The sequence below is a fragment of the Larus michahellis genome, chromosome 8 (genome assembly GCF_964199755.1).
Source record: "Larus michahellis chromosome 8, bLarMic1.1, whole genome shotgun sequence".
Lineage (NCBI taxonomy): Eukaryota > Metazoa > Chordata > Aves > Charadriiformes > Laridae > Larus > Larus michahellis.
The window spans coordinates 11,576,778-11,596,808 of record NC_133903.1 but is presented as its reverse complement, the minus strand read 5'-3'; the positions used below and the strand labels follow the sequence as shown (position 1 = coordinate 11,596,808).

The 20,031-nt window shown below is 38.8% G+C and overlaps 1 protein-coding gene across 4 annotated transcripts in view; it reads right to left on the bottom strand.

The window, feature by feature from the left end:
- Window positions 1-6,765: 6,765 nt before the first annotated feature.
- The window catches only part of SHISA9 (shisa family member 9), a 190,542-nt gene continuing 177,276 nt past the window's right edge, over window positions 6,766-20,031 (bottom strand). For all 4 annotated transcript variants that reach the window (XM_074599541.1, XM_074599544.1, XM_074599542.1 and 1 more), the window contains one exon: window positions 6,766-9,439. In XM_074599541.1, the coding sequence (XP_074455642.1) occupies window positions 9,069-9,439 (371 nt within the window). In that variant the 3' untranslated portion in view covers window positions 6,766-9,068. The remainder of the gene's footprint in view (window positions 9,440-20,031) is intronic.

Genomic DNA, 20,031 nt, shown 5'->3' with positions numbered 1-20,031 from the left:
CTGGTAAAAGACTCAATATTATCTCTTTACTTAATTGTAGCGTCCCCTCTCTTCTACCTGTTGACTTACACTCCACACAGACACACTCTTTGCAAATATATGTGTATTCTCTTCCTATTGTGAAGAGAAACGTGTTTAAAATGGCAGAATAGCTTTCATAGTGTATATAGGAGCTTTTCAAAAAGTAAATTTTTCTATTTTTACTAACCTGTGAAGGAAGTGCAACCCCAAAGATAACTGACAGATTATCAGTAGATTTGGGGGTGAAAAAAGAAGCGCTTTCTGCTGAATAGTCGTCTGATACTGCTGTCTTTGGAGAATAATGTCTCACCTAATAAAATCATCAATTAATAATAAAATTAATTGCACACAGTGAAGTAACAGCATGAGGAATACCAGTATTTAGTGTGGCACTCATTTTATGTAGAAACATGAAAAATATCTTAATAGGTAAGTAGCCAAATATTAACTAAAATTCAAAGAAGCTGAAGAGTGTCTAAGGCAGGAGTTTCTAAGAAGTTATGCAGCAATCCACAAGAGAATTGGAACTGGGCCTCAAAATTCAATATATTTTGATGCTGTTTGTAGAAAGTTGCTGCACTTTGACTTTACGCAGACTTCAGTATCCTAAAGGCTGTAGCATCTGTCTTTCACAAGGACTTTGAATGTGCACATTGAAGCCAAGCAACAGCCTGAGAGTGGAGTCTTCCCTACTACTTATGAGCTGTGTCAAAGGTACAAGACAACCAGGTAGATGAGATCCTGGCAGGATAATTGCATTTTGCTACAAGGCAATGTTGCAGCCATTATTTTGTTAAAATGCAGTCTCAACAGTGACTGAGTCCAAGAGATCTGTGCAAGCCTGTCATTTATCTGCTGCATTTCCTTTCCCATAACATTTAGTTGGTATCTGACTGAAAAAAATCACTTGTAAGGGAGCCTAAAAAATTTTACATATCAAAGACCGAATGTGAGTTGTCTGTGGGTTTTGGTCTTCTGCACACTGACAAGCCTGCCACTAACTCAGCAGTACAGGATCAAGGCCTTTGCTATTAGAGTCATGCTGTACAACGTTGTGTCTCTTGCTGTGTTCAACAGGGCATCTTTGTTATGGGCACTCTTAGCCTTGTGCTTTTCAGATGCATCTCTTAGGGAAAAAAACCCCAAACTCATAAATCACTGTTAGTAAAAACCAGAACTCGTTGTTCTGCATAGGCAGACTTGTGCAGAGCCTTGTGCATAATAGCGTACACGAGCTGTCTCTGCCTTAATGGATCCTGTCAAGTTGCTCTCTATCATTCTTAGTATTATCATTCCTCAAGCAGTAATGGTAAATACATTACAGCCTTAAAGGATGCTTTTCATCCCTAAAGTTTAGACTGTCACTTCTTTAGAATGTCACATTCTCTAGTATTTCATTTTCAAAAGCACTAAACTAAATTAGGGATATAGATCCCATCTTCAAAAGTGAGATAAGTCCCCTAAAATGTAGCAAAGCATGGTGGATTTTTCAAATCAGCGTTACACTTTGATGGTGTTGCAAACACAAATGTTTTAGGGAGTCAGGCTCCAAAGGTCAAGTGACTCGTGGAAAATCTTGTAAAATGTGTGTGCATACACATGTGTACAGAGAAAGGAGGTTTTTTTCTGAGACTACTACATTGGTGTGGAAGCTGAGAGCCCAGGTGAGGTGCTGGGTGTGAGTGGATGCTCAGGAAGACTGCAGGAGTTCACTGGAGAGCATCAGCTTTGAAAATACCATGCAGTTCTCCTGATATCTTCAAATGGGTGGTGGAAAGTAGCCACTGAACCGTGGCATATGGCAAAGACAGTACTGATGCTACAGTAGTCGAGTCCGTCTTTATGTCTTCCAATTGCGTGATTTCTTTCATTCCTAGTGTATGAGGGAGTCAACAGGATGTCTCTGTGCTCAATAGTCAGTGCTGTCTCCTGCAGAGCATGTATGAAAAATCCCTACTGAAGCATAACACTGCCTTGAAAAGAGACAGAAACATAGGCATCCTTGAGCTCTCTCCTTACCCCTGTAAGGACAAAGCAAAACCTAGTTTCTCTTCACCTGTTGCAGCTAAAAAGAGCACAATTATGATGTTTTTGCAGTGTTTCTGTTGCTTAAAGAAATAGTAAGGAGCAGGTAAAGTGCTCTTTCCCTTGGGGACCAATCGCTTCAGAGGAATTATATGCACTAACATTGGCAAAAGTCTCTCAAATAATAACTACTGTGATCAAAATGTTAGTGTAAACCCAAACACCTGAGAGTGAAAATGAGGTCAACAGCTGCATGCAGGAAAAAGAATGTGCTTCTACTCAGGGAGTATTAGTGGCTCCAATGACATACCTGCTGCTTGGTAGGACTTGCTTCCTTGACAAAATAGCCCTGCCAATGACCACTGAAAAGGCTTCTTATTATTCCCATTTTTCAGTTCTAGTTCGTAGCTGAACCTCAGATTGAGCAGCGGCACTGCCTGACATTCTCTCTTGATTTGAAATCCTCACTGTTGATAGCCTATTGTACTCCCAGCCTTATGGATTGTGAGGGATGCACACAACGCTTGGTGTGCAGGTTCAGAAGATGAACTCTGCTAGTTCAACATCAACTCCTATTAACAAGCAGTGATGCTTCTTACAATTTAAATGCAGGCGAAGTTGCTAAGCAAAGGAAGCTAGTGTTGACTTAAACAGACAAGGTGCAACTGTGTGTGTAACAATGTGAATGTATTGTTAAGGCTCTGGAGAGAGAAAAAAAAGAATCTTATCTTTACTAAAAAAAGGCATTTTGCAAAATGATTTTGTTTGGGGATGCAAAATGACCGTCAAGTTACTTGCAGAGAAAGATGAGTACAAAGAGCCTTTTCATGCATCCATGAAGGACCAGACCTATTATAACATTGTTTCATGCACTTAGGTACAAGTAGCATCTCATTCTATTCTCTTATGTGAAACCATAGCAGCAGTGATAGATTGGGATTCAAGACTTAACTCAGCTTCAGGTAAGCCTGAATCCATAGCTTCTGCTTCCCAGAAAGGGACCCTAAGTTCTGAAGATGAAAAATAAAAGAGATGAAACTGAAGAGAACGCCTTGCTCTTGAAGCAACACCGTTATCTTGCCAGAAGAGCTGACCTGGGATGAGGAGGGCCTATCCAGGGAGACCTGGCTTGTTCAGGCATTGCTTATTTGGCAGGTTCTGGCATAGGGAGAATCCCCAGAACTCCCATAGGGTCAGCATTGATTTTCTTTTGGTGTCGAAAAGAGTGATTTGTCGTCACCGGTGACAAATACATCTGTCTTATGTTTTGCTAACCTGGTAAGGCCAGCACAGCTGAACGAGGTGTGTCAAATTCTTCATGGTGCATCTTCTGCAGAAGTGTTTGCTAGGTCCAATCAGCTGCATTTGTCTGACAGCAGCTTTTCTTCAGATACAGGATATAACCAGTATCCTGATTTGGTCCTGACTTTCATTAATGCAGCTGGATGGGGAGGAAAGGCCTGGTTTAAAACTCGTGTTCCAGATTGAGCTGGCAGGTATGAGGACGCATCTTACTTGCAGGCTGAGCAAATTTGAGTCTGGAAATCTCTAAAGCATGAAGCATGAATTCCAAGAATTGGGTTTTTACAGTCACTTTTCAAATTAGAGCTGTATGTTGGTGTTTACATTGAAAGTTTTCCTCTGGGGTTTTAGCTGTAATAGCATTTGCTGGCTCTTTTTTTCCCATCTGTAGGCTGAGATTAATGTGCTATTATGTCACATTTTTCAAATGAATTGATTTAGTAGTTTAGCATAAAACATTGAAGTTTATCTTCCCTCATTAGTCACACTCATCTGCTGTTGCCCTCCTAAACATGGTCCTACACAATGTATACCAGGAGAGCCAGCTGGGCTGATTGTGCAGTTTGCTAGAGCAGAGCATGAGTGCTACAAGAGGTGCACTCTGTGAGTAATAACCCAAGCTGCCAATGACAAATTCACGTTGCGCAGTCTCTTTCTTCGTCTCTTCTAATGTCACCCCTTGACATTAAGCCTGTTGTTGAGAAAACGCTGCTCATGTCTTGGGCAAACACTAGAGATAAGCTTGAGTTTGAATCCTAAGCTGTCAGGTTAGACTTCTGTGCTCTTCTATGGGCAACCTAGTGGGAGCTGCAGAATATGGCATGAAGGATCATCTTGTACATCTCTCCTCTTCAAGTGGGCAACAGCTGGACAGAGTAGTTAGAACTTGATAGGAAAGTAATGTAAATGCAATGTGCATCTTGTAAAATGGGATGGTGTCATGATGCCAGGTGACTTTTGGAATAATGCTATTACGTGCTACATCTTCTGCCAAGCTATGGTAAATGGATAATTTTATTTACAATTAGAAAACCTCAGATTTCGTTCTCGCAAACCAGTCTCATTTCTGGAGAATTAGTTACCAGGAATTTTCTGAGTAGTTCCTGATATTTAATACAGTTAACAGTGTTAATAATAGTTTTATCCCTTTAGAACTTTGTTATTGAACTAATATAGGTTTTTTTAGTTATTTTTTTTAGTTGGGATTTTAATGTATTTTGGAAGCTATTTCTTACTGACCATGTAATGGTATTTTAGAAACAATACATACGGCAAGTTGCTGTATGACTTGAAATGAACAGGACTTTTCATTCAATCCTTTGTGGCTAAAAACAGCTTTCGTACCCAAGCTAGCATGGCATCTGTACTACTATATAAGTATTATATTAATGCTGAAATAAATGTCAAAAGTTATCTGAAGTCACATATAATCAATAGACGCAATAATTTTACTTTTGCATTCATAAAAATAACAATGCTCACTTTTTAGTAATGTGGTACTCATCCTATTTTCACATTGTCAGCACTAGGTGATATATGAGATGATAAAATCTAATATAATAATGCTTCCTGTCATAACTGTTTTTAGCAAAATAAAATTATCCATGCCAAATAGCAAGATGATATAATTACAGTAAAGACTGTGTTTATCATTGGAAGTCCTTCAGGTATTCAAGTATAGAGACCAGGATTAAATAAAGTGCTCAGGATTGTGTGCAAAAGGGATTTGTGGACTAGGGTTATTTATTTAGTACTCAAAATTCAATAACTATTCTATAAGAATAGAGCAAAGCATGAATCTTTTCCCAGACCTATCAAATCTAAAGCCTGAGTCCTGGAGTCGCTTTGTAGTTAGTGTGGAATGTCAAGAGACCTGATCCTCTATTTTTATAAGTCACCATGTCTTCGGTTTGTGTAAGCTCAGGATCATGCTCAAAAGATGTAGTCATGAGATGTTTCCAGGCTAAAGGGGTCTAAAACAGATAACCTTTAGACTTTTAGACTCCACAGCTCTGTATACGGAACATCTTCATTTCTTGGCAATAGGCTTTTTTGTTTGTGCAGTGCCTCTGTGTTAATATCAAATAGCCTTATGGAAGAAATGCTTATGCGAACGCAGTGCAGTTCTTGCTCACGGTGACAAAAGGTTCAGGCTAACGTAACAGAAAAAAACATGCAGAGACATAAAATCAGATGCAGGGGGAGTTTTGGAGTCATTTTTTTTTCATGTATCTGGAAGGAAGAAAGCCTATGCAGAGGCACTTACACTAGCAAAGCCATCCGTGATTCTAGTCAGGAATTTGCTGATAGAAACAACATGTGGATTGGTTGTTGGTGGAGCTGTAACAGTAAGTTGTGTCTACTGTAGGTTAGGCTTGTATTCCGCTGGACTCCCCAGGATTCCCTATGGGTTGCAGGGCTGCCCAGAATTTTTCTGGTGCTGTGGCCGCACTCCATATGTTTCTCCTCGGCTCCCCTGGCAGAATGGGGTTGTTTCTGCAGTTGTGCCTGAGGCAGGGAAATGCTCTTGTAACCAGAAGTGGGGCTTTACAGACTATTTCATGGCACCCATAAAGGCATATAATGAAAATGAGATTTTTATGCTGTTTAAAATAGCTAACTCCAACCGCTTCTGGATTGACACTTTCCTTCTGATAGTGTGTTGTGTCTTCCTAGAAATCATAAATTGTCTACAGAATTGTTATCAAGTCATGCACTAAGTTGATTTTGAAGCAAGATATGCTGAATCTACCTTTCTTCTTCTGAAATTCACCTGATACTAGTGCAGTAAAGCAAAGAGAAGAAGCTACCCAAACACTGTCCTTTTCTGAGGTTCTATTCATTGTCAGGTTTATGAGCCATTATCCGTACTAAGAGCCTGTAAAGGACTTTCTGTTCCAGAAGACTAGGTACACAGATGTTGTGTACAGGTTTTTCTATAATGAACATATAAAAATTTTGAAGCGATACACGCCAGTGTTTCATCTGTTTTTACTGGGTAGTTACAATCCCAGGAAGTGACTGAAGCTTATTGCAAAACTCCCGTGCATTCATGAGGACCAGGATCTGTACATGCTTACCTTGTCTTTCTCTCCTCAAAACTGCAATTAACTGATCAAGTGACACAAGCTGTGTGTGATGCTTGGAGGCTTACAGGGCACACAGAGCTTTGCAAGGTTTGTGTGCCTTGGCGTATTATGTTACATTGCACATAACAGGCGTTGCACATATCTAACACAAACAACGTGCAGCTGCTTTCTGAAGAACCTCTTGTTCGTGAGACTACCAATGGCAGAGTCAAATCATCATTTGTGCTGAGATGAACCCCAGTGACTGCAGTGAGAGGCTCCAGAAGCTCTGTTAATACTCAAAAATTGGCTCAATGATACAAGTTTAGAAATGAGACAGCAAGTTGGATTCACATAGAATCAGTTTTATTGCCAGGTAAGAAATTCATATTAACATAGTGAATACATATGTTTACAAATAAACATTCTTAAAAAACAAACAAACATTTTATTGTAGGAAGTATTATTGGTATCATAAACTCTGTAGTTAACAAGTATTAACACGGGTTTACTTACAGAACATACAGTTACTAAAATATTTCCACATAAAATATGCTCAAGTTACACGAAACCTGTGTGAATTAGAGTGCAGCTGTAATGTGTATCTAAAGCACATGGATTAACAGCAACATTCCATAAAGGGTCAAATTAAGTCAGCCAGTTGTGAAGGCAATAAAGATTAAAGGAATAAAAGTAAGATAGTGGAGAATCTGGGTTGTGTGCAAAGTATTTGTCCCGTGGGCTTTTTCCACGTCTGATAGTCTTAAAACATATGATCATACAATTTACCAGCACATTTATAGAGAGATGCCGGTGCTCTCAGGATGCAAATCAATCTCGATATAGCTAAAAAATCGGTCTCTCCGTTTAACCACATTTCAAATTCTTAGCCCTTACATCCTTGACTAAGAAGCAGCACTGACAGTCAGTTGAGTACAGCAAGAAATGCCACTTCCAACTCTTCTTACCACATAACAGTTCTCACTGCTCTCTGCATACTCTTCCAAAACTAATCTCCAGAAGAATTGACAGGTGGTGAGAACGCAACTGTAGTAAGATAGCTAGTTAGGATTTAGCCAAATGAGTTGTTCTGGGGGGAAGGGCAGGAATTTAAGTGAAAGACTGAATGTGTTGCCTGCCATCAGGCTGTTGCAGCACCACCATCCTATCCCAACTCTGCTTATCTCTTTGTGGATGTGCCGAAGCTTTATAGGCCCAGGTCTGCGAGTCTACTATCAGTGCCCAATTCAAGAGTGGTTTTACTCGTACGAACAAGGCATCCTGCTCATCAGAACCACAGTCAAGACCACGAGTCCAATTGTTTGTTTAGTTTAAACCCAGATCTCTTTGACATTTGAGGCTAGTCTGTTAGCCTCTTCCACCAAATAGTCCACCGAGAGGGAACGCCACTATAGAAAGCCAAACGATAGAGACAATATACCATATAACATTTAGTTGAACTACAAAGAACTACCATGGCTAAAAGCAAATACAAAATGAGAGACTAGAGGGAAAAAATTTAAATTGGGAAAATGGAGGGGCTAACTAAATAGTCTTGACTGTGCAACCACTGCATGGAGATGTAGTCTAGTTTCCCTTTGGGACAAACAAAGGAGGCTGAGCAGGGCAGAACCCTTGTCATCCTTAGCAAAACATGAGGAAATAGCTTAAAGGAACAGAGGGGTCACTTTGAGAAACAAGACCGTCATTGAACAATAGTAATACAGTAAAGGCACCACCCACGCTTAATTTCAGTCTGAAGCAGTTGAAGATAGGCAAAACATTTAGGTGAAGAAAAAGTCCTGACAGTCTGCAAAGTGAGAATTGTTACCATCTGCCCGAAAACAGGAGGACTGAGAGGAAATATTCTGATGCCCTTATTCCCCCAGCAGCTTTCTGTGTCATATGGTACGTCTCTTCTTTTTTTGGAGGTTCCCAAAAATTTCAAATCAAAGTAAACTGAAATAAAATCTTCTGCTGTTTGTTATCATCCTGCAGAATTCTCTACCAGCCAGAAAGGTCCCATATGCTCTTAATCATAACAGTCTTCATAAATTCCTTGTGAAAGAGTCTTTGTCCCTTATTGTATATATATTTTTTGCGCTTTCTAAAGGATGGTGTGAAAGTACAATAATAGATGTTAGGGGTTGTACCGAGATGTTTGCTCTTGGCTTTTCACAGGTCTAGTGATTATTAATAGGTTTTATAGAAAATTCCTCTCTGAAATAATATATTACAGTATATTGTTCTCTCTTTCTTCCTCTGTCTCAAGGCAGGAACGTAGTGTAAATGTTTAAGCAGACATAAGGTTTCTCTAGATTGTGCTACTTCTCATCATGGATTTTAGTTTCAAGTAAAAAAATTTAGTCACAAGGGTTTGTGTTCCATTGTGAAATACAAATGGAGTTTATAATTCAACCTTCAGTGTGTATTGCTGAATGGTATTAACCCACTCTTCGGCCTACAGTTGGCTGGATACCAAGAGTGTCCAGGTGGAAGTTCCTTCCTTCCTTCTGTTTGCTTTTTTTAGTTTTACTTTATATTTTTGAATTTATTTTTTGCCTTTCAGTTGAGTGTTTGAGTTGTGTGTGTATTTGCGTGTGGTTTTTAAAGGATTTCATTAAAAAAAAAAAAAGAAAAAAGAAAAGAAACTCAAACAGTTACTTCTGTCTTGCTGTTAGTTATGAAGTATGGCTGTGGGCCCAAGTAATGCTGGCTCCGGGTTGTCAATGGGTCGCTTAACGTTGGGTCTCCCATACCATGCTTCCCCTTGTTTGTGTATGCTTGCCGTCTAAGAGACTGGTCGTTGGGATCCCAGGTCTTGTAGTGGGAGTTGTAACCTAATGGGTGTGTGTGGATCTTTGCAATTTTGGATTTCTGCCCGTTCTGTTTGGTTAGGCCGCTGTCGATCGTGTAAGCTCTCTCTTCATCTAGGCGCACGGGATGGAGTGGCAGGCTCCCCTTGGCAGCCAGTTCTGCAAGATGTCGGCGTTTGCTGTAGAAGTCATCGTTGACTTTGTCAGCTATTAGGATTTAAAAGGGACAGGGGATAAAAAAATCAGTTTGACACAAGAGAAATGTTACACAGTTTACAGTATGTCATGTACAATTATATCTGTGGACCAGGTACAGTTACAGGTACATCAGTAGGAGAAACCCATGCCACCTCCCACCCCTTATTTTCTCTCTGTAGTATATTTTTGGATGCCATTGTGCTAGGCTTTTCTTATATGCAGACAAAACCTGATGCCCTTTAACAAAAGACTGTCCCTGTCCCAAATCACTCAGGTTGTGCTGATATTTACGTTATGGGGACAGGTCGTATGAATCTTGCTGCTGCTCATCTCACAAAGTATAGGAAGTTGAGGAAGTGTTCAGAAGTATACAGACTTTCTTGGAAATATCGGGGCATCTTGGGATGCCGTGTTGTATGAGAGCACATATCTTTAAATGCAAAATGTCATGTGGATGTTTAACCAAGCCAGTTGTAAGATGCAGTGGTGTATGAGGTGGATCCATTTCTGTTGAATAATGCCTTCGGGCAAAATGAAGAATGGGATCTGTTGCTCCAAATGGTTGGAAATTCACTAATGCTTTATGGGGCTGAAAATACTTTGGGTTGCTGAAGGTTAGGTATTTGCCCTGTGATTTTACAGACAATGAAAATCCTGAATTCCAGGTTTTGACATTATTTTCTGGGGCCAGTACCACAAAGAAATACAGCAATAGCCATGCCAACAAATAGTGCATTGCAGTTCTCAAATTAGGATTTTGCCCTCTGTGATTTCCTGGATGTCTCTTCCAGTGCATGCTTTTGCTCAAGCTTGATTGTTGTTATTGCTGGTATTTATTTGGCCTTGCTTAAAAGTATGAACGATGCTCAGGAAGCTAAAGACATTCTGCAGCAGTCCAGCAACTCATTTAAATTTTGAGACTGAGTATGAGGGTTTAAGGGGAGCTTAACTGAATTTCATTTTTTAAGATCTTGCCTTTTACGTAAAGAGGGTTTATTTACCCACTTCAAAAAACTAGATTTTGATTTAAGATAGTGCCAAATATGTAGATCAACTAACACGGTGGTGTGTTAATCAGCAGTGGTGTGCCTTGAATATATGATTGTGTCAGCCTGGATTTGACTTTTGCTGTGTCCTGGCTAGATCCATCCATTTTCCTTGAAGCTATGCCATGTAAGGCTTCTCTGCAGAAGTCTTGTACAAGTAGCTGTCTATACAGCTCAGCTCCTCTTGCCTTCATGGTAAGTAGGTTTTTAATTCCCTGCACTGTTTTTGTTTATTTTCCTTCTTTTTCTCTCTCCCCAGTATTGCTAGGAGGTTTTTGTTGAACACTGAATTTTCTCCTTCTCTCTAGTTCTGAAGTGGATCTTTATGCAAGGTGGTGAAATTCTCATGAGCACCACGTTAGTCTTCAAGATCAGGCTTCAGTTCTGCATCCCCCTTGTCCTGGCCCCTCAACGGGGAGGAATATTACTAAAAGCAGTTGCTGCTTGTCATCTCATGACACGTTTTGTATAATGACTGTGTGACAGGACTTTGATTTTCAGTCCTTAGTTTTGTCATTAACGAGATGTTTCCTCTTTGATGAACTGAAATTGCTCTTGTCTGTGCTGTAAAATTAGGCTTTGTATGTTTTGCCCATCTCCATCTGTCTGTTTTTTTAATCAATGAGTGAATGCTTTTCTGTAGCATACAGGTGTCTTCTGTTTTAAACAAATCATAGAATGTAGATAATGGCCTATTCTAATTTCAGGACAGGATGTGCAGTTGCAATTGCTGATAGACCTGTAATGTGTTACGAAGAGAACCTGCTTTGATTTTGGGATGAGTTGTTTCATTTAGAGATCTGTTATCTGAATAATCAAAAAGTTTCACCTGTTTCACCTTGGAGGAGCTTTTTTCAGTTCTATATGTGGCTTGTTCTTTTAATTTGTTAATAATCACTGAATGCCACAAAACAGTATTATATGCAAGTGGAATAAAAACAGGAGGGAAATGCAGTCTGTATTGCTAATTTCTCGGTAGTCTGTTACCAATAATTGAGAAAAACAGTTGCAGAAAAGGCATTGTGAATATCCACACAAGTATATATTTGTATATATGTTTACATCAAAGGCACTGCAAGTCAGATGGTTAGGAGAGCAAGCTTCTCTATCTTATGACTTAGACGTTGTCTATATAAGAAAAGTCACACTAGCTTATGTAATTTAAATTCAATGTAGTTAATTACGTCCAGCTCCTAATATAGATCATTTGTCTGCCTATTCCACATTTAAATTGGTTGAATTTGCATAGAAAAATTAAAAACTAAGCTAATCTCATGTAAGGATAGAGTAAAATTGTAAGTTTGTACTTTTAATTTGATCTTTGTTAAGCTGCAGCAGTTTGTATGATGTAACCAAGATCTTTGATGATCAGCTACAAGGTAAATAATTACTTCTGTTTAAAAAAGTAACAGTGAAGTTAAAGAAGAGTAAACTGTATTACTGCTGCATATGAGCAACACCCCCAATGTAAAAATTAAGCAAGGAAGAAATCAGCCTCAGAAGGGCTGTGTCTATGACACATCTGTGAGACTGATTTTACTCTTGTTTATGCCATGTTATACATAAAATTTTCAGCTCTTTATTCGTTTCTTAGATAATACAGTAAGGGAAGATAATACAGTAAGTGAAATGATTAATTCTGTAAATATGGTTACATTAAATTTTCTTTAACTAGTTTAGTCCATAGTCCCTTCCTAGGGACTTTTCAGATGATGTCTGGAATCTGGGCTTGAAGAGAACAAACCAGGCTTTGATCCTCGTCAGCAAAGTCAAGCAGAAAGCTGGCAAACATGACGAATGGCTACTTGCACGTGTTTTGTGTGGCAGTGACAGTGTGGGAGAGCTGCTGTTTGTATTTGTCCTGATCAAATAATGGTTTGCAGGGTTTTGCTGGAGAATATCTTATGTATGCCTAGGAGTTAAATGCTAACAGTGAAAGTCAGCCTCTTTATCCAATGTTTTAACCTCGTTCAAACAGTCTTCTTTCAGCATGCACATGCAGACTTACACAGAGGCACATGTACCAGAATTGGGTGTGGGAAAATACCATTGTAGGAAGTATGTAGCAAAAAAAGCATTGATAAAACCAAATTGTTCAGTTGTTGAAAAGAGCTTTTGGCAAGCCTTAAAGCAGTCATTATTCTTGCATATTGACTAGATTATAGGTTTTATAATACCAGTGTGCTATGCCCTAGTGTGAGTGACCTGATACTCGCATAGTGCAGAAATACGTTTTTTAACTTCTGGTTTTCAAAGTAAAAAAGATTCAGAAAAGTAATATTAAGCATGGTTTCGTAACAAATATTTTATCAAGAAAAGCATACTTATAGTATCCTGATGCCAGCTACTTTAAAAATCAACTGTGTATCTCAGGACTTTAAACATGCAAAGAGATATTTTGGAGTTACATAGTGCCTTTATGTGACCTTGGGCACATGACCCAGCTTTCCTCTGCTTTGGTTTCACCAGCTGTAAAAGAAGCCGTTAACACGTTGGAGGAGGTAGTTAACTGTTACAAAGATTAATTGCTATTTCTAGAGTATACTGAGTTTTCAGATGAAAAGTGCTATAGAAGTGCCTTTTGCATTGGTTTTCTGTATATAAATCAGTAAAACAGGATTTAAAGATATCACTGTCGTGTTTGCAAAATGCGTAAAGAATTAGAATTGCAAAATTGCCAAATGAGCAATAGTAAAAGAAGGGCTTTAATTCTGAGTGTTATTCTTTGTGTTCCCTCCCTCCAGTCTTGGCAGCTAATTACACAAATATTCTCAGTTTCAATATTTTTGTAAAGTTTTTACTCCTTTAAGGTAATGCACCCACAAATTTAGTTGCTGTTGTAGCTGTTCATCTGGAAAAAATGTTGAAATATGAATTTTTTCCAACCTAAAGCATGTGCCAGGAAGGGGGCAGAACTTGGGCTTTTGTTTCTGCTGTGCATAAATTGAATATCTGAAAAATATAGAAACAGTGTAAGGATCAAAAGCAGAACCCCTCCCTCCTGGCTGAGTTTCTTAACTATTAAGATAAAGAGATGCGTTCTCTTCCTTTGTCTTTCTAGACTTATAAATCTTAAATTTTCTTCTGATCCACAGCACAAGTTCATCAGGATGTGAACCTGGGTGTGGACCATCCTAGCAGAAGCTGGGATGCACCTTGCTGGGTAGGGAACGTAATTTAAATCCCACTCTGTTGGAGCAGTTGTGCAGCCATGAGCCTATCATCTAAAAGGTGGATCACTCCACTCCTCACTCTCATCTGAATCCAACAATGCCTTAAAGTGACCACAACCGTCTGTTTTATTTTGATCTTGACTTTGCCAGTATCGGTGTCAAATGTCTCATATTGGGACCCTTGTGTTATTCCTTGAATTTTGATTTTGAAAGGTGATGGCTACCAAGCTGTTTGGGAAATGCCTAAGAAAATTTTGGTGAGTTTATGCTCATTTAGATGAGGTGGCCAGAAAGGAATGGGCTTTTGGTGGTTATGTTTTTATTCAGGTTTCACCATTCTGCCTAAATCTGTCATTGACAGAGACCAGCTTTGCTCTTTGGCTGATTGATGATTGGCCATGACCAAACTTGGAAGTTTCACATATTCCTTCATAATCCACAATTCTATAACAAAAGCACGTAAACCAGTGAGTTGCTTATAGACTAAGTACCATGGATGAAAACATGTTTTCTTGAAAATGGGTGGCAAAAATCCTGTGGCTGTAATAGGGCCAGGATTTCTCAGTGTGCTTATTTGAGTGTATGTTATCTGTGCTGAGAGGTGGCCCTAAAACTGTGTAATATTGTTCTGCTCCCTAAGTTAAGTAGTCTTCAAGGTGGCTGTGTAACCACTTTTGGCATAGAGAGTCATGTGAACATGCATTAGCATCATGTAATGCTTTCTTTTTCTTGTAAAATACTGCAGTTACAAGCATTTCTGTGTAGTAAGTACAGCCAAATAAGGAGGTTTCGGGTAATGCTGAATCAGTATTTTTTTACTCTTTTCCTCATTGACAATCCTCTTATCTTTGTGGGTCCATAAAATGGCTCTGAATTCTTGCACCGCTTCTTACAGCTATGGGAGAAGTGTAGAATCCCGAAAGACGATTACGTCCTACAGCTTTTGTGAAAGTAGGCACCTAGGAGTGGGAAGAGACCTCTGAAGTGAGAGAGAGCAATCCACAAAGGAGTGAGCCCTTATAAAAGCTCTAAAGACATTTAAAAAAAAAAAAAGCTTCAGTGACAGCTTGCAGTCACAGTCAGAAGATACAAAAATATATAGGGAACCTTGTTTCTCAGTAGATGTTTCACAGAATTGTTTGTTATCTGAACATATTTTAAGAACTACTTTGTGAAATGCAGAGCTTTATTCTAGCCACAAAGAGATTGTATTTCAAATTTAGGGCTAGAGATAGAGAAAGCAAGCCAATGGAAAATGCTGGGGGAAAGGATAGCAATGAAATGACTGCAATGACACACCACATAACAGCTAAAATACACTAACTGCCTATATGTAGATGTTTTCTGTGTAACAGTAAAGCTATGCCTATGTAATATTTAATAGTTTATAACAAGGCTTTGCTTCTACAGCCATGACTTTGCTGAGACGTTACTGTAGTTACCTGAAGCTATGGGAACTTTACATTTCTCTCTGTAAGTAATGAAAGTGAACACTCAAGGAAAGACAAAAGGGTAATGAATCCTGGCTCAAAGACAACACAAGAATTTTGCTCAGGGAAGTGCTAGGATGCTGCCTTTGGTGGTGCTGTTGTTGATCCTGTCTGAATGTGTGATTACTTATTCATTTGCTTTTCTAAGTCGGCATCTAAGACAATATGTTCAAAGCCTTCAAAGATATAAGCCAACTCTATGTGAGTGTTTTTGCAGGACTTCATCTGAAAATCAAAGAAGTATCATTTCTACACTAACACAAGTTTTTTTGGGGGTGAGGGGAAAAAACTAACATGGACTGAGTTCAGATTAGCTGTCCCCAGGTATGAACTGGATCCAGTAAATTCATTGAAAAGTGTGTTCCATCCAGTAAAACAAATAACTAATGACCTGTCTTTTGAATGAAGGGGTTCACCAGGCATCATGGAGCATAGAAGAATTTGCTTTGCATAACATGAAGTCTATTGGAAAACAGAATACATCCAGATGTCGTCAGTAGACACAATTCTGCTCATATAATGCTAGCAGTGGGTGGAATGATATGATAGATCTGAGTGTGGCCAAGAGGAAGGAATGTAGCTACTTCATGGTTGGTCATTGGCTGTTTTTATCTCATGGGCCACTGGCGTGGCCGTGTGTAAGATGGGGCAATTTTAAACCATACTGAATTCTAAGAAAGGGCGAAGGCCATTTAAAAACTCCTTCTCCGTTCTTGTATTGAGCTCTCAGAATGCAGAATTCATCCTGTGGTCTGCAATCCATTGATTTCTGTCCTAAATATTTGCCTTTCTTTTCCACAGACTTTTAATACCAGTTTGCCTTTATTTAAGACATTCTGAAAAGGAAGATAATATTTTATGTCTGGATTATTTTTCATGGTTTTTATTCCCTATTACTGATAGAAGTAAAGGAAAAATACATAATACATGGAATGACCCATAAATTACTTTCATAATATTGGTAGAACCTACTTTTTGTGGGTCTGTGTTATTCCTCTCCTAGCCCCCTTTACTACTTTATCTATTTACTCATTTCTTATAGTGATCTGGAGAGAAACCAAGCATGAAAAGACATATTAACCTTTTCTTCTGCAGACATTGTTTGAAAGGAACTTGTCCACCTCCAGAGACAAAACTGCATTTTGCTTTCACAGTGAAATAAAATTCTACTTGCATGATATGAGACATGATGAAACATAAATATGTAGGCCCAAACATTTCTTCTCTGCTATCGATTACTTTCATGACAGTTTCTGAAAGGCTGAAGAGGCCAGAATATTTCTGGGTTTTGAAACGCATTAGGAATGGTTTAGAATAGGAATGTAATTAGACTTGGTAAGTAGAGCCTCCAGTCTCAGGAACGTTCTCTTTATCCACTACAGGCAGTGAATGCTGCTGCTTGGCTGGGAATGCTGAGACAGAATTTGATTAACTCCTCAGGCACCAGACATCATGTGTGGTACCTCATGTACAGGGGTGCAGTTCCCTGGAACATCAGAGTAGCCACATGTCTGTGAACAGAAGCACCCCTCTTCTGGCAACGTGCCAAAAAAGCACAGCACTGCAAAGTCTATTTTTTCTTCTTCTTTTTACAAACATTTAGTTACTGTTTGAATTTAGGCAGGTTTCTATTTGGACATGTAAAACGGGTTTTCCAGTTGGGCTTTGTACAGTTGACTGCATTGATTTACATAGTATTAAATTGCAATATTTATGATTCAATTTTGCAAAGTGCTGCAATGATATCGTGATTTGGTTTTGGTCAAAATACTCCAGACATGCACATATTGTACCTAACATAGAGACCAATGACATGCAGAGTACTTGTATCTAACCAGTGTAAGAAAAACAGAGCTTTTCTGATTTACCAGAATCAATAGGTTCTGTCAACCTGGAAACAAATGGTGGACACATCATGTTTTCAGGAGACCTGAAATCTGTTGCATGCAGATAGACAAAGATCACACTACTTTGTTGTATCCTCCGAGTGATTTAACATTTCAAATTCGGGCATCAAGATGTTAAATTGCTGGTTCAGTATCCTGCAGTGAATGATAGACTTGAGAAGGAAATAAGACTGCCAGTTCTATTCTTGAACCAATGGATGAAATTGTAAAAGAAGTCTAAGAGAATTATGTATTCAAATCTCTGACTGAAAATGCAGCCAGTGGCTGTCCTGTAACTGTAAATCTGGTTTTTCATTATTTTTTTTCCTAGAGGCCTCTAAGCTCATGTCCTTTCATGGCATCTACAATGGCAAATAAATATGAAAAGTTCTACTGTGAAATATTTATTTAGTTTTATCTCATTTAGGCACATTTATCAGTTTTAGTTTTATGGGAAACCTTATATATGGTAAGAAAACTTGCCTTTTGAAATAGGAACTAAGGAGTCATGCTGTCATGCTTAACTTCTGAATAAAGCATGACTGCAGCATAAACTGATTATAGAAAATGAGGGTTTGGCTTGCTTTCTAAAAATGCTGTCCGAAGCCAAAGAGGTTAACACTTAGGAGATTTGCTTAAAAGGCTCCTTCCAGTTCTTCCTTTGGTAGTCTTGCTTGCTTTTTCACTGGGTAGTTTTTAATGCTTCTCAAGGAAATCAATTAGGACAAATCTGGTTGTGTCAAAAGTTTGCAGCAGTGCTTTCATACATCAACAGTAATATGAAATTGTTTGTAACCTTTTTGGTTAGTGAGGACCTTCAGTTTGTTTAAAGGCAGGGCTGCCTAACTATTCCAGGAGTGCCACTTCATTGTACGTTTGCAGAAAAAGTGTGCAGTCATGTGCAATAACAGGCCCTACTACTGCAGTCAGAGAAATCCAGGCAGTCTGCACACAGTAGTGTGCCTTGCTCCTGGGAGTGGACTGCAAACCAGGTGGGCTCTCCTGGCAGGCTGCACACTGAGTAGTATGTGGGTCACGTTGGAAAAAATTTCACAGGGTTCTGCAATGTGACTCAGTGTCTGAAAATGTGTGTGCGTTTTTCCTTAAGGTGTCAATTTGTCTTATTTAACATTGACTGAAAAAGCTCTTATATTCCTGACCACATTTATTTGTAATAACTGTTCTTAGCATGAGCCTAATTTCATTTTTTTCACGCATTGCTGTTGGCATTCTTCTGTGTGCTGAATTTAATTTTCAGTTTTAATACTTTATTAGATGTTTTTGTTTCTTTTAGTATACTGCCGGTTGTAACTCTTAAACAGCTTCAAATACTCTTAGTTGTGATGATGCAGAAAGCTGCATGAGGACACAGAAGACCCAGTTCAGGTCTCTGAATACATAATTAAGACGTGGTTTTAGTGCTGTCTTTCAACTGGTGTCATACTAGATTTACACCACTATTTCTGAATATGGGTTGAGGCCTGAAGGCTTTTTGAATTTTACTGTTTAAATGAAAAAAAGTCCCAATGATGTAATAACTATTTTTTGCAGGAGTTATTTTTATTCGATCTGTTTCTTAACTCCTAAAATTTTAAAGAATTTTGAACAATCGTTCTGGATTGAAGTAAAATTTTTTTTTCCAAAATTAGCTGTGGCATAAGTTGTTTCTATTAGAAAGTTATCTTTTTCTATTCTTTTTGCCAGAAGGAACGCTTTTCAAGAGAAAGTTATTAAGCAAGAGAAATAAAAATCAGAAGTAATTCCATAGCTGTACTTGCACACATGCAGTTCCGTTTTTCTCTTCTCCTTTCTTTCTCTTCCTGTCTCCCTCCTATAAGACTGCGTACCATTTGTATTATTAAAGTCTTGTGCATAATTTTCAGAGGTTTCCAGACCAGAGATGTGTGTCAAACTGAAAAGAAACCGTGTTCCCTGGCAATTGCCAAACTTGCACTGTCAGAAGAAAATTGGTTTCATAAGGTTTTCATGTGGATTGGGCAAACCCAAAGGCAAAGCAGAACTAAAGCCTGCTCCAAACAGAATCCTCTGAGTAGCCTTCACGTAAAGCAAAAGCATTTGTGACTGACAGGCAGTCAAGGAAGAATCAGTAATGAAGCTCACCTCAATGAATATTAATAGTGTGCACACACGTACGACTTCTGCCGTATCGGAGTGTTCAGCTCCTACCTCTACCTTTTTTTCTAGGAACTGTATTCATAACCATCACTTATGAAAATGAGAACCAACAGCACAGAGTTGCAGATCTTCCTCCCCTGCTGTGGCAGGTCCCTTACAAGGGAAGGTGAACTTTTCTCAGGAGCACCTTCTGTAGCCTAGGAAGCTTTGCAAACTTCCCACTATAAAAACTACTTGTTGTACTTAATATTATCATTACCATGGGACAGACCGATAGTTTCATGGTGATTTTTTGATGCTGTAATATCATAGCTACTACATATCACATATTTTTTTCAGCTTCTCTTTTCCTCTTATCCTTCTTCAAATAAGCTGTCAGGGGAAGGACTTTTGGAAAAATTAAATGTGTGCATTACAAATCATGTTATTGCTCTTACTCCTTCTGTGCCTCAAGCCCTTTGTTATTATAGTATGAATGTGTAGGAGTAAAGCAATGATCTCTGTGGCTTTTATCTGTGTAATTTCTCTCTTAAACACATTTACTGTCTTTAGAACATCCTTTGCAGAACCAAAATAGCAGACAGATAACTGCTGCTATTTATATTATATTGTTAATAAGGGATTCATTCCTATCAGTTGTCTTACTAGTCTTCATTGGTATTCATGGGTAATTCTGAAGAACATCACACTACTGCTGTTGATACGTATCCATGTACAAAGCTGAAGAGTATTAAAGCTTTTGAGTTTTGGGGTTTAATTAGAACAAAACAAAATCCACAGAAGGCGAAGGCAGAGACTGGGAGAATGAAGAACCACCCACTGCAGGACAAGACCAGGTTCAAGACCATCTAAGGAACCTGAAGGTGCACA